Source organism: Peromyscus leucopus, chromosome 5, assembly GCF_004664715.2.
Source record: "Peromyscus leucopus breed LL Stock chromosome 5, UCI_PerLeu_2.1, whole genome shotgun sequence".
Classification (NCBI taxonomy): domain Eukaryota; kingdom Metazoa; phylum Chordata; class Mammalia; order Rodentia; family Cricetidae; genus Peromyscus; species Peromyscus leucopus.
The window spans coordinates 118,171,987-118,185,086 of record NC_051067.1 but is presented as its reverse complement, the minus strand read 5'-3'; the positions used below and the strand labels follow the sequence as shown (position 1 = coordinate 118,185,086).

The window sequence follows — 13,100 nt, the reverse complement described above, 5'->3', positions numbered from 1 at the left end:
TTCCATCTCTTTTTTTCTCCTCTTCCTCCCAGATTTCTCTTTCTATATATTCTCTCTGCCTGCCAGCCCCACCTATCTCTCTCTCCTGCCTTGCTATTTACCGTTCAGTCCTTTATTAGACCAGTCAGGTGTTTTAGACAGGCACAGTAACACAGCTTCACAGAGTTAAACAAATGCAACATAAACAAAAGTAACACACCTTAAAATAATACTCTGCAACAAAGAGCAAGAAGTGGCCCTGGGCCTAGGTCCATCATAATACTTATGTGACACCAATCCCTGGAGCTGTGTGTCTGACGGAGATGCTTGAGAAATGCTGGTGTACAGTAAGAGCAGGCATGCTGTGACCAGGGAGGCTGAGTGTCACACTTGCTATGTGATGGGAAGGTTGTCTGGGCAATTGGACTTAGCTCTGGAGCTTGAGTACTCACAGTGCAGCAGTGATCATGTGGTCCTACTTGGGAATCAGCAACCAGGGGACGTGGCTCCTAAAAGCAGAATATAGGTACAAATGCTAGCAGCCTGAAGACTAATATGTAGGGAGGAAGTTGACCCTATTCTAAAAGAGAAAAACACAAAGCATTTTAAAATTTTTTATTTAATATTAGGGTGTGTGTGTGTGTGTGTGTGTGTGTGTGTGTGTGTGTGTGTGTGTGTTGTGGCGTGTAGGGGCATGCACATGCCCAACTTACCCATGGAGGCCAGAAGACAATCTTCAGGAGCCAGTTCTTTTTTTTCACAGTGAGTTCTGGGGATTGAACTTAATTCATCAAGCTTGCATAGCCAAGTCTTTTTACCCACTAAGCCATCTTCCTGGTCCAACAATCAGCATTTTGATGACCTCAGAAACTCTTGAAAAAAATGGATGGGCAGGATAGAAGGCAAACTTGACAGGAGGTGAGACCCTCATCATCCATCATTGGAGGCAACCAAAGACATTGGAATTGCATGTGGACTCCCAGCTTCCATCGAATCCCTCTCTATAACAAAAAATAATATACTTTATGTTTACACCACTGCGGTAGCAGTTATAACCCAAGCTAAATTAATATTCCTCTCTTCTGGTTCGAAAAGAAGCTCACATGCATGTTTCTGTGGGCCACGGCAGCCTCTGGTGCCACATCTGCCCTACCCACTGGAAAAGTGTTAAACTGGGTATCTCAGAACACATTCACCTCAAATGGGATTTCATTAGGTAAATTCTGCTTTCAAGCAGAGAAGCACTCAGGGTCTGCTTTGAGATTGGCATGGATGCATTCTGAAGAGAACACCAGGAAGGACCTATGTCCATGTTGTGATTCCGTTCTGTAAAACCCAGACTCCTATACCCTAACTATGACAGAACCTGACACCCAAAGACAAGGTCTATGGCCTGGGGTGGAAATGAAGCCTAGCAGTTCTTTTGTTCAATGTCTTATTTCTACTTAAACACTGTCAACAAAGAATGCACACAAGAGCTAGAAAAGTGACAACATGTGATCAAATCTATCAATCTAACTTTAGCTATTATTTGAGTGGGGATGCAGCACCCTCTTCCAAGGCAGGTGCTGTAGGGCTATTACTAGGTGACATTCACAGAGCAGCATAAGAGAAAGCTCCAGGGCCCCCATGATGCACCCAGGAACAGCCATACAAACCAGAACTATAAAGGACCCCTTACCTCAGGCCCCAGCCAAAGACAATCAGAAACAAGTTTAGTGCATAGAAGCCCAGTTGTTCTAGGCTCTAACTGCCTTTCTTCCCTAGGTTGAATGTCTTCTAAATGCCTCTGAAACAAGGGGTGTAGAGTGCCCCATGACGAGATGAACAGTGCTTCACATGGCTGACCCCATCACAAAGGTGTCCTGAATAACCAACCAAGAAAGGCATGACCTGCCTAAGGATTCTTCTTATCAGTGTATGCACCCTATAGTCTCTCTCCACCCCATCCCCTGCTTTTTTTAAAATCCAGTTTAAGTTGAAGACAATAAAAATCTTTGAAGGACTGAATGCTTTGGAGCCAAATTCCTCCCTTCCCCTTGTAAGTGAGAACGGGATCAAAAGGGACGAAAATACAAGGATGGAGAAAAAGCAGTCTCTAATTGAAGGGAAAAGGGGGGGAAATCTAAGGAAATGGCTCTGCCTTGAAAAAAGAAAGGGCAAAAGAGAGTCAAGTGTGGAAATCTGTTAATTTGGAATGTCAAGATCAGGGAGACGCGCTCCAGCATTTTACATCTCTGCCTACTGTCTGAAACCCAGAGAAACCCTTTCATTCCGGTAGTCATGTGTCCCCAAAGCAATTTATTAAATTAAAGCCTCCATCTGCCAGGCCATGCCTGGGGTCTGCTGAGTGCAGAAAAGGAAGAGAGATAAGCCAAACCTGGTATATCCACCCAGAGAACAGCAGAGTTTTCCACAGTTCGTGTAAACCATGAAAGGCCATGTGCTGATAGTCTAAGGAAGAAGGGTGAGGAGCCGAAAACAAATAAAAGAGGAATAAAATAAGCTAAGTCCCCAAACTCTGTCATTACTACTAATTTGCTTTCACAGTCCTCGCCGTCCCAGGCAGAAGACATGAATATATTTGCTGTTTGATGAGAACCCACGCTTCCGGTGAGCATCCTCCAATAAATAACCTTAGCATTGTTTGAAGAGCCGAGAGCCTTCTGCCGTCCTCCCCCTCTGCTCCCCACAGTCCCCCTTCCAAGTGTTACCCTTGGAAGGAAGCCTGTGAGTCTCGTTTGTCTACCCTCGGCTTTCTCTAACTGCACGAGAAAAAAAAAAAAAAGATTTGAATTTATTGTACATATGTTTGTGTTCCGCTTAATAAAAAGAAACCTATATTTTAAGATAAACTTTGTTAGTAATTCATGAAGTGACTATTTATGCTAATCAGGCAGAAATATATTCTCAGGCATAATGCATTACATAAATTTGAATGCAAAATGTTCAATTATGAAGTAAATACAGGTAACGCAAATAATAAATTACCTCTAATAAAAATTATAAAAGATGTGTCTTCAAAGAGAATGGCTCTAACTTACAACTGTGAATTGCTTAAAGAGAGAAAAATTAATAAAGACTGAATTGCTCTGATGATTATTTAGCCCATAACTCACCTATTCATAACAACTCTTCGTAATCAGACTGTTGTTTCTCGCCCTCCGATGCCAGCCAAGACTGTTTCCTCAGCAATTTTATCCTTATCAGATTATCTCGTCTGATTCTATTAATTTTCTTCCATGAATCTGCTAACAGCACTCTGTGATTTACTTACCCTGCTAAGTGAAGACGGCTAAAAGGATTTATCTAACACTAGACCTAGGAACCGAGTATGCCTTATCACTCCAGTCCTCCCCAGAACTCTTTTTCAGATCAATGGATTCTGTTTCCTACTGAGATTTAGTGGACACTGGTTAGTTCAGCACCATAAAACCAGCTCGCACATAAACAAAGCCATCTGAAGCTGCTAGCTACACCCTGTTCACTTTAGATTCTGTAGGTCTGATGTAAACATGATATATATCAGTGGTAGTAACTTGCAATCAGGAAAAATATATTCCTTTTAGCCTCCAATATTTCAATTTAGATATGAAGGGCCTCCTACCCCTCCATCCCTGTTTGCATGAAGCTATAGGTAGATTGACTCAGAATTATGGTTGTGCTTTCTGATGTTCCCAAGTCTTCTTGCATGACCAGCCTGATGCCCTCCTTCCCATCCACACCATTTTATAAATATTCATTGCTTGCAGAAACTTTAATGCTACCGGTTTGAATTGGTCAATAAGGACAAACGTGTGGTTTCTAAATCACTGTATACAGTTGGCTGAGATTACTGAAGTATATACGGGAGGGAAGGGGGTTCATGTTGTATTTGGATTAGATTGACTTGGCTAGAAGAGAAACAAACAGCTTTAGCAAAGAAGTCGCAAGCACTGTGGCCTGCTATAATTGTGGGGAATCAGAAACCTGAATGGGACTAAATTAAAATGAGAGCTTGCAATTGTTATCAGAGAAACGCCACTCACAGCAAACTGTAAATGTTTAGACACCTCCTATGAATCAAAAAACAATGCCAAGGGGCCAAAAGGGACCTAAGAGCTAAAGCCCGAAAGCACTCCGACTACATGTCTTTAAAAAAATACTCTGTCCTCTCCTCTCTCTCTCTTTTTTTCAAATGAAAGTGGGGAAATGTAAAAGGCTCTACAAAAAGAGGGGGGAAAAAACGTGATGGCTGACAATAGCAAAAATGAAAAGTAAACTGTAAGAAAACGTGTAGATAATAATACAGTTAGCTGGCCAAATGTGGTCCCTGAATGTCTAGAAATGGTGTATAATTGTGACAATTGGGTATGTGGTCATGGAGCTATAGGGCATGGTCTCCATCATCAGCGATTTTTGTTCATAAAATGATGTTTATTTATATATATAGCAGTCTCCATGTTCCTGCCTCAAAGCATACCTTTTTGGGGGGGGCAAGGATTATACTTCACAGCTTTTAACAAAAACAATGCCGAAAATTCTAAAAATTAATATAAACATGAATTATTTCTGAAGACATATTCCTATTTTACATAGACACATAAACATCAGGCATCTATGGTTAGTGATTTTTAGAAAGACGTAAAAAACCATAGCTAACCAGCACGTTTATGTGATTTTAAACACTAGCTTTTCCTTCGAATGTACACTATCTATGATCCCTTAACTTCATTACCAGGTAAAATATTGTTTGAAAGGAGGAAAGCAAAGAGAGAAGTTTCTTAGGTCACATAAATACTGACATAGTCTTCACTTTCCCCCCCCAAACTGGAAGTAAACACAGTTCATGACACCTCAACAAAGCACTCCTATAAACCAAAGCCATCTTTATGAACAATCACTCTACAAAACAGTGCAAAATGAACAGCTTGTCTAGAAAATACCAACAGAGGAAGCCCTTTAGAATGTGGGTGTCTCTACACATCTCCAGGGGTGTCTACCAGCAGGGGTGCCAGAGTTTGCTGATGAGAAATTAACAGAAGTCTAATCTGCTGTTCCAAGCCATGAGTAACCCCCAAAGCCTCTTTATAAACATTAAAAAAAAAAAAATGCTGTGGGAGGGTTTGAGACCACACTTAGGTGCAATGTTCCCAAAACTGGCTTAATATATGACTTAAGTGTCAGAAGTCAGGATTTTCTGGGAATTACTTTTCAAATAAATGATTGCAAACCACTGCAATGGTTTTCCTTCCGAGCGATGCCTCATTTATCATTGAGTTACAAGGAACTTTCATTCTATAGCTATTGTCAAAGTTGGTTGAAAAGCCTTCTTTCTGGCACTTTGAAAGGGCCTGAGCCCTGTTACATGGCATCAACACGCACAGGCCTCTCAGCCGAAATAACATCCTTCGAGGACTGTGTCTGTGGACCTCTTTCGAAGCAACGAAGAGGGTCATTAGAGAGAAAAAAAAATATTTCAACACCTCCTCGCAGTTTCTGAAGGGCCCTTTCCTGCAAGGTTGGGTTCTGCCACTGTGGTCCAACTAGCTTTTTGCCCTTCTTGCCTCTTCCTACACTGGGAAATCAGCGTCTTCGCACTTTTCTCAAAACCAGACAGATCAATTTTCAACTAACCTTTGACGAAAGGTGGCGCTGTTGAGGTAAAAACCAACTCAATCCAACAATAGTTTTTACTCTGGATTCTTTTGCAGGCTTTTCAGATTTTTTTTTTTTTTTTTTTAGTACACCCTTACAGACACCCCCCATAGAGTTAAAATAAATACGATTAATATCAAATGCATTTCCTTATACGAAGGAATCAATAGTCCCAATTTCCAAGCAGGTGAGCCCTTCTTCAGACAACCTTGCTTTCCCCCAGTCAATCTCTGCTTTCCGACTTGCCTATCGCTTTAAAATCTTAGAAAAGAGTTGTTAGTTTCTTTTCTTTTTTCTTTCTCTGCCACCCCTCCCCATATTTTTTACATAGGTTTGGAAGAATCAGTCTAGAAAACTGAACCGGTTATCAGCATTTGTAACAGGAGGGGGGGACAACCCTACCCCACCCCCACTCTGGGTTTCCGGACTTGTCCAGAGAAGAAAGCTGTTTAAAATTTAACCCTTGGAGGGGCGAGAGGGAGGGCTCTGGGATATTGTTTCCCCTCACTTCACCACCAAGTCCCAAATACCAAATAATTAAACGAGATGGGAGGGCAAAGGGCGCCCCGGACCCAGATAAACAGGGTTTGCATTTCATAATGGTGAGGATGGTATGGGGGGGGGGTCACAAGCATAGTTCGGGTTTTACAAATGGAAAGGATGGTGAATAGTAAAGGGGAGAGAGGAGAGACTTGGGGGGGAAGAGAGGGAAAAAAGGGGCGAGGAAAGAAGAGAGAATGAGTATGAATATGATTCTCAGAAGCCAAACTCCCAGCCAGAGTCAGGAGCCTAAGGGCTGAGCCCTGCTGAGCCGGCTCTGAGCGTCCGGGAATCAACTTGCTGGCAAAGCCGCCCTATCACTCTCTCCAAGGGTCTAAGATGCCAGCGGGCAGCTAGTCACTATATAGAACGTCCCCAAACACTTTCGGCCCCCTCGTTTTGCAAAAGAATCATTGAGGCTTTCTTCTCCGCGCAAAACCCAAACAACCAGGGCAGGCAGGCGCACCGCGCACAGAGCTCATTCTGGGTCCCCGCACCCTTGGCGCCCCCATCTGATCACCTCACTTGGAGAGGGACAAAGAGTTGAGTAAAGTTGGGCCCCAGAGCATCAGATTGAGGGAAAGAAGGTACCCTCACCCCCACTCCTCAACAGCCACGGAGGATGCTGAAGGAAGATCAAAGAGCGAAAACTACAAGACGAGTGAATGCACCTTGTCAGGGTGCGGGACCGGCAAGGGACAGGCGTGTTCAGGAGGCTCTCTGCAGCGCCAGAGTTGCAGCTCAGCAGGGCAGGCCTCTCCCGAGCTCCGAAGAAAAGCAAACCGTCCTCCCGGGTCCTCCCGGATTCCAGCCGCCCTTTTACCAAACTCTGTCTGTCCCCTGGTGCACTAAACTTCGCGCGGGACGGGGGTGGGGGATGTTGCTCCCTGGCTGCACCGGAGCAGCGGCGCCGCAAGGGTTAAGCCAGCCTGTCCCAGCTGACAGTCAGCTGATTGGGCTGTGATTGACAGCTCCGAAAAGTTTCCTTGTTTCTATACTATTATGCTAATAGCGGCCGCTCTCGCTGCCTCCCATTGGAGGAGAGTGCCAGTCAATTTCCCATTTGAGTCTGACGTCACGGGTGCTATAAAACTCAGCAATTGCTTTAAACTCTTCTCGCTGGATCAGAGGCTTTAAAATCTTTTTTCATCTTGGAGCTGTAGCTCGGGCTGCTAGTCCGCTCGGCCTCTCCCCCCACCCTTTCGCTCTCGGCCTCGCCTTGGCCCAGGACTTTGCAATCTTGCTTTTTTTTTTTTCTTTAAAAAAAAAAAAAAGCCAAAACCAAAAAAAAAAGGCAAGAAAGAACTAAACTCCCCCCTCCCTTGCCTCCAGCCGGCCTGCACCTCGGTCTTGCACTTTGCACGGAGAGAGAGGGTGAGAGAGACAGAGCGCGCGCACGAGAGGGATCCGGAGAGAGAAAAGAGAAATAATAATAGTAATCATAAGAGTCAGGCAGAAGAGGAGAAAACCGTGAAGTGTTAACTACCCCGGTGCCGAGGCCCGCGCCTCCGGGACAGCCACCCGCCGCGCCACCCAGCCCCGGAGCAGCAGCTGCGCGCGCCCCGCCTGCAGTCCGGCCGGCTTAGGCGAGCCCTCCTTATGCAAAACGCGCAGCGGAGCGGCGAGCCGGGGACGCCGCGCACCGGGCCGGTCTCCTCCGGCATCCTCTCCGCCGCCGTCATCGCCACCGCCACTGCCAGCTGCGGAGGACCTTCCCGAGCCTGAAGCGCCCGGGATCCGAGCTCAGGGAGGCGAGCAGGCGAGGAGGGGGCCCAGGGCGAGCGGGAGAGAGAGAGAGCAAGAGAAAGAGAGAGAGAGCACATTGGCGTGAGCAGGGGGGAGGGAGGGCGGGCGCGGGGGGCTGCGGGCAGGGCGGGGGGTGTGTGCACGCTCGAGCTTTCGGGCCACAGCCACCGCCGCGCGAGCTAGAAGCGCCCTAGCCCGGCAAGCTGGCTCACCCGCTGGCCACCCAGCACAGCCCGCTGGCCCCTCTCCTGCAGCCCATCTGGCGGAGCGGCGGCGGCGGCGGAGGCAGGAGGATGGCTTCAGAACTGGCAATGAACAATTCCGACCTGCCCACCAGTCCCCTGGCCATGGAATATGTTAATGACTTCGATCTGATGAAGTTTGAAGTGAAAAAGGAACCGGTGGAGACCGACCGCATCATCAGCCAGTGCGGCCGTCTCATCGCCGGGGGCTCGCTGTCCTCCACCCCCATGAGCACGCCCTGCAGCTCGGTGCCCCCGTCCCCCAGCTTCTCGGCGCCCAGCCCGGGCTCGGGCAGCGAACAGAAGGCGCACCTGGAAGACTACTACTGGATGACCGGCTACCCGCAGCAGCTCAACCCCGAGGCGCTGGGCTTCAGCCCGGAGGACGCGGTCGAGGCGCTCATCAGCAACAGCCACCAGCTCCAGGGTGGCTTCGATGGCTACGCGCGGGGAGCACAGCAGCTGGCCGCAGCGGCGGGGGCCGGCGCCGGCGCCTCCCTGGGCGGCAGCGGCGAGGAGATGGGCCCCGCCGCCGCCGTGGTGTCCGCCGTGATCGCCGCGGCCGCCGCGCAGAGCGGCGCGGCACCGCACTACCATCACCACCACCACCACACCACGGGGCACCACCACCACCCGACGGCAGGCGCCCGGGAGCCGCGGGCGGCGCGTCCGCCTCTGCGGGCGGCGCCGGTGGCGCGGGCGGCGGTGGCCCGGCCAGTGCCGGGGGCGGCGGCGGCGGCGGCGGCGGGGGCACGGCGGGGGCGGGGGGCGCCCTGCACCCGCACCATGCCGCGGGAGGCCTGCACTTCGACGACCGCTTCTCGGACGAGCAGTTGGTGACCATGTCGGTGCGCGAGCTGAACCGGCAGCTGCGCGGGGTCAGCAAGGAGGAGGTGATCCGACTGAAGCAGAAGAGGCGGACCCTGAAAAACCGCGGCTATGCCCAGTCCTGCCGCTTCAAGAGGGTGCAGCAGAGACACGTCCTGGAGTCGGAGAAGAACCAGCTGCTGCAGCAGGTCGACCACCTCAAGCAGGAGATCTCCAGGCTGGTGCGCGAAAGGGACGCCTACAAGGAGAAATACGAGAAGTTGGTGAGCAGCGGGTTCCGAGAAAACGGCTCCAGCAGCGACAACCCGTCCTCTCCCGAATTTTTCATGTGAGTGTGACACGCGATCCCAGCTAGCCACCTTGTTAAATGCTCCATGGGGGTCCGGCTCCTGAGTGGGCTTGCTAGTTGCAGGGCCATGCTCGCCACCACCTCTCCCCCTCCCCTGGCGAGTTTGCTCTCCTTGGCCTTGCACACACACACACACACACACACACACACACACACACACACACACACACACCAGACTTGTGGTGGTGGTGACTGTTTTGAATTGGGGAGGGAAGGGGTGTCTGGCTCACGGATTGCCAACCTGAAATTCCCCATAACTTGCTAGCTTAGTTGTTTTGTTTTGTTTTTTTTAACACCGCCCCCCACACACACACACCCCGGACTTGCACAAGGGTCAAAGATCTGAGCAGAGTACTTCATGTAGGACATAGCTCACCTTTGAATCCAGCCATCATCGCCTGTATTTTTTTTCTTTCTTCTTTTTCAGTTCATGAGCTGGTGTTCATTCTCTGTGTGTGTGTTTATTTTGTTTGGATTTTCTTTTGTTTTTTTCTTTGTTTTTGTTTATTTTTGGGAGCTTGCGGTGTTTCCCAACCTCCGCCCTCATCCCCCTGCACCATGTTCTTGAGATAAAAGAAAAAACAGCAGGTTTTTTTTTCTCCTCCTGAGTTCTGTGAGATTGAGCTTGCAAAGGAAAAAAAAAAATGTGAAATGCTATAGACCTTGCAGCGTGCTGAGTTCCACCGGGTTTTTAGCATTGTTATGCTAAAACAGAAAGAACTAAAGCCCCTCCTGAACCTGCCACAATCAAGCCTGCATCAAGCTTCTGGGTGTGACTCCTGAGTTTTGGCCTTATGATGCCAAATCTGGAAGTTTAGTCAGCCATTAAAAAACAAACAAACAAAAACACAAAAACAAATTTACTCTCATCTCATGCATTATGATGCTTGCTACTTTGTCTTAGCAACAATGAACTATAACAGTTTCAAAGACATTATGGAAAAGAGACATTATATTAATAAAAAAAAGCCTGCATGCTGGACATGTATGGTATAATTATTTTTTTTCCTTTTTTTTTTTCCCTTTTGGCTTGGAAATGGACTTTTGAAGACTTAGCGCATGGCATCCATACTTTTGTTTTACAGCCTCATGACTTTTTTGAGTTCAGAACAACAGCAGAAAAAGTAGAACCCCAGAGGCTTCTTCCCTTGAAAGTTTGCTTCTGCTCCCGACTGCTTTGAGTTACTATGGACTTCAGCCTCCCGTTGTAAATGCACTGAAGGCATTCCTTGTCAAAGACACCAGAATGGGCTACAAATTTACATGGCAAATATGACAGAACATAAATTAAATCTTTTCTTTTTAGAAACGATGACGGACGCCTGCTTTGGGGCACTTTAAATTGTGCTCTTGCCAAAAGCAGTCTAAATTTTCTTTGGAAAGAAAGAAAGAAAAAGAAATCTGCCCCAATTATTTTTGGTTTGTTTTATTTTATTATTATTATTATTATTCTCTCTTTTTTTTTGGCTTTTGGTCATTGTCAAATGTGGAATGCTATGGGTTTCTAGTATATAATTTAATTATAGTTTTTATAATCTGTTAGCCCAGTTAAAATGTATGCTACAGATAAAGGAATGTTCTAGATAAATTTGAAAGAGTTAGGTCTGTGTAGCTGTAGCTTTTTTTAAAGACCGATGCACTAAATTGTTTACTGTTGTGATGTTAAGGGGGGTAGAGTTTGCAAGGGGACTGTTTAAAAAGTAGCTTCTGAAGCATGTGCTTGCAACTTAAATATAAGTTGGGTATGTGTAGTTCTTGCTATACCATGGACTGTATTGAAAACCAAAGTATTAAAGGGGAAATGCCCCTGTTTATATCTGTAGGGGTATTTTACATTCAAAAATGTATGTTTTTTTCCAAAATTAAAGTATTTGGGACTGAATTGCACTAAGATATAACCTGCAAGCATATAATACAAAAAAAAAATTGCAAAACTGTTTAGAACGCTAATGAAATTTATGCAGTTATAAAAATGGCATTACTGCACAGTTTTAAAGCAATGCAGATTTTTTACAGTTGTGTTGTGGTGCAGAACTGGATTTTCTGTAACTTAAAAAAAATCCACAGTTTTAAAGGCAATAACCAGTAAATGTTATTTTCAGGGACTGACATCCTGTCTTTTAAAAAAAAAAAAGAAAAGTAAATCTTACCACAATAAATCTACAAAAATCTTTTGTCAGTCACTTTTCTTTTACATATTTTGCTGTGCAAAATTGTTTTATAACTTGAGTTACTAACTAACCACGCGTGATGTTCTACATGCTTCTCTTTCATTTTCAATTCTGGTTATATCGAGAGAAAGAATAATCTACAATAATAAACTGCATTTTTTTTGATTCTGTTCCGTTTCTTAGTGTACAGATTAACTGGGCCCCAAGTCTTGGATGTATTGGAGCTTGGATGTGAAATACAAAATGCATCCTCTTTGATTTCTGAACAAGGGAGTTGGAGGCAGTAATTCCAGGTGAAATTATAGGCTATTCTGAGAGTTGAGGAGTTTGGCACCATATATGCACTAATAATATTTAATATAGATATGAATTATGACATCTCAATTTTTTTTACTCCCCAAAGTTTTTAGTTCCCCAATGAACTGAGCCGTTAAAAAAGAGAGAAAGAGGGACAGAGACAGAAAGAGAAAAGAGAGACAGACAGATAGACATACACACACACATACACATACACACACAGACTCTCGGCTTCTGACCCAGGAGCAAATCCATCTAGAGAGATAGGACCAGAAAGTCAGACTGACCAGAGGCACATTAGAACATATGCATTTAATGGCAAAGATAAACAATTCTTGTCATTTGGCCAAAACTGATTATTTTTTCTTCTTCCTTTACATGTCCTGATTTTCTTGTTGGCACGGCCTTGACAAGACTAAATATAAACACTTTGTACGAAACAAAGTTGTTTGATTTCACTTTATTTTTTTAATTTTAAAAGAATTTTTAATTCTTTAAACTGCAAGTCATTTGTGAGGGGAAAAAAGTCCACCCTTTTCCCACAGAATTTCTAGTTCATGACAGGTTTAGCTTTGTTATCTAACTACATTTCACTGGGAATATTGGAAGAGTTGTCTCCACACAGACAAACTAGAGATTACATGAGTTCCCAAAATATAAATATAAGACGAAAATAATGCCTTCATGGGGTGAAAGTTATGCTATGATGTATTGCTGTTTTTCCCCAAAACAGGTTATGAATGGGGTCTAATTGAAAGATCGCTTGAAAAAAATCTGTTACCTTCATTTGAATTCCTAAACCCTGACCCATTTAAACTGACACAAATTCCTGCAACCATGTTACAAATACAAGCCATTTTCTCTTTTGGTATGCCTCCCTGGAAGTTAATGGAACAGCAGACAAAGCCAACACTGTTTTGAAAATATAGCTAAACACAATGACCTTTGTCTTGTTTTGTTTTCAATTCTTTTTCTTTTTTAAAAAACAAGATAATATTGCAACCCATAGTAAAGGCCTGATTTGTAAGGAAACAGGTAGTTCTTCAGGCTGGTGAATTCTGGCCAGTTTCTCAGAGGCCCTCCTGGCTCTTCTGCACAGAACACAAGACACTGTTTATGCTTCCTATGTTGACCTCTCTTGATGAACTTGAATGCAAGTCCCCCAAACACTTAGTTTTGCTTGACAGAAGTCTTAATTGCAAAACTTCTCCGATATGCTATAAATTAGCCATCCTCGGCTTCAGAGGTTTTAATTTCTCTGATTACAGCCAGAAAATATACACATATCACCCCTCTGGAGAGGGGGAAATG

The 13,100-nt window shown here is 45.4% G+C and overlaps 1 protein-coding gene and 1 long non-coding RNA gene across 2 annotated transcripts; one reads left to right on the top strand and one right to left on the bottom strand.

The window, feature by feature from the left end:
* Positions 1-602: 602 nt before the first annotated feature.
* LOC119088086 lies at positions 603-7,983 on the bottom strand. The gene is made up of 2 exons (XR_005091673.1): positions 6,828-7,983; positions 603-980 (listed from the first exon to the last, which is right to left on the bottom strand). It is a non-coding gene; the product is annotated as an uncharacterized LOC119088086 (long non-coding RNA).
* A 39-nt stretch (positions 7,984-8,022) lies between these two features.
* On the top strand, positions 8,023-11,662 carry Maf (MAF bZIP transcription factor). Its single transcript, XM_037206489.1, is given in 3 exon segments — positions 8,023-8,787; positions 8,790-9,300; positions 9,749-11,662. Coding segments are annotated over 3 exon segments (1,110 nt in total). The 5' UTR covers positions 8,023-8,195; the 3' UTR covers positions 9,756-11,662.
* The last annotated feature ends 1,438 nt before the right edge of the window (positions 11,663-13,100 follow it).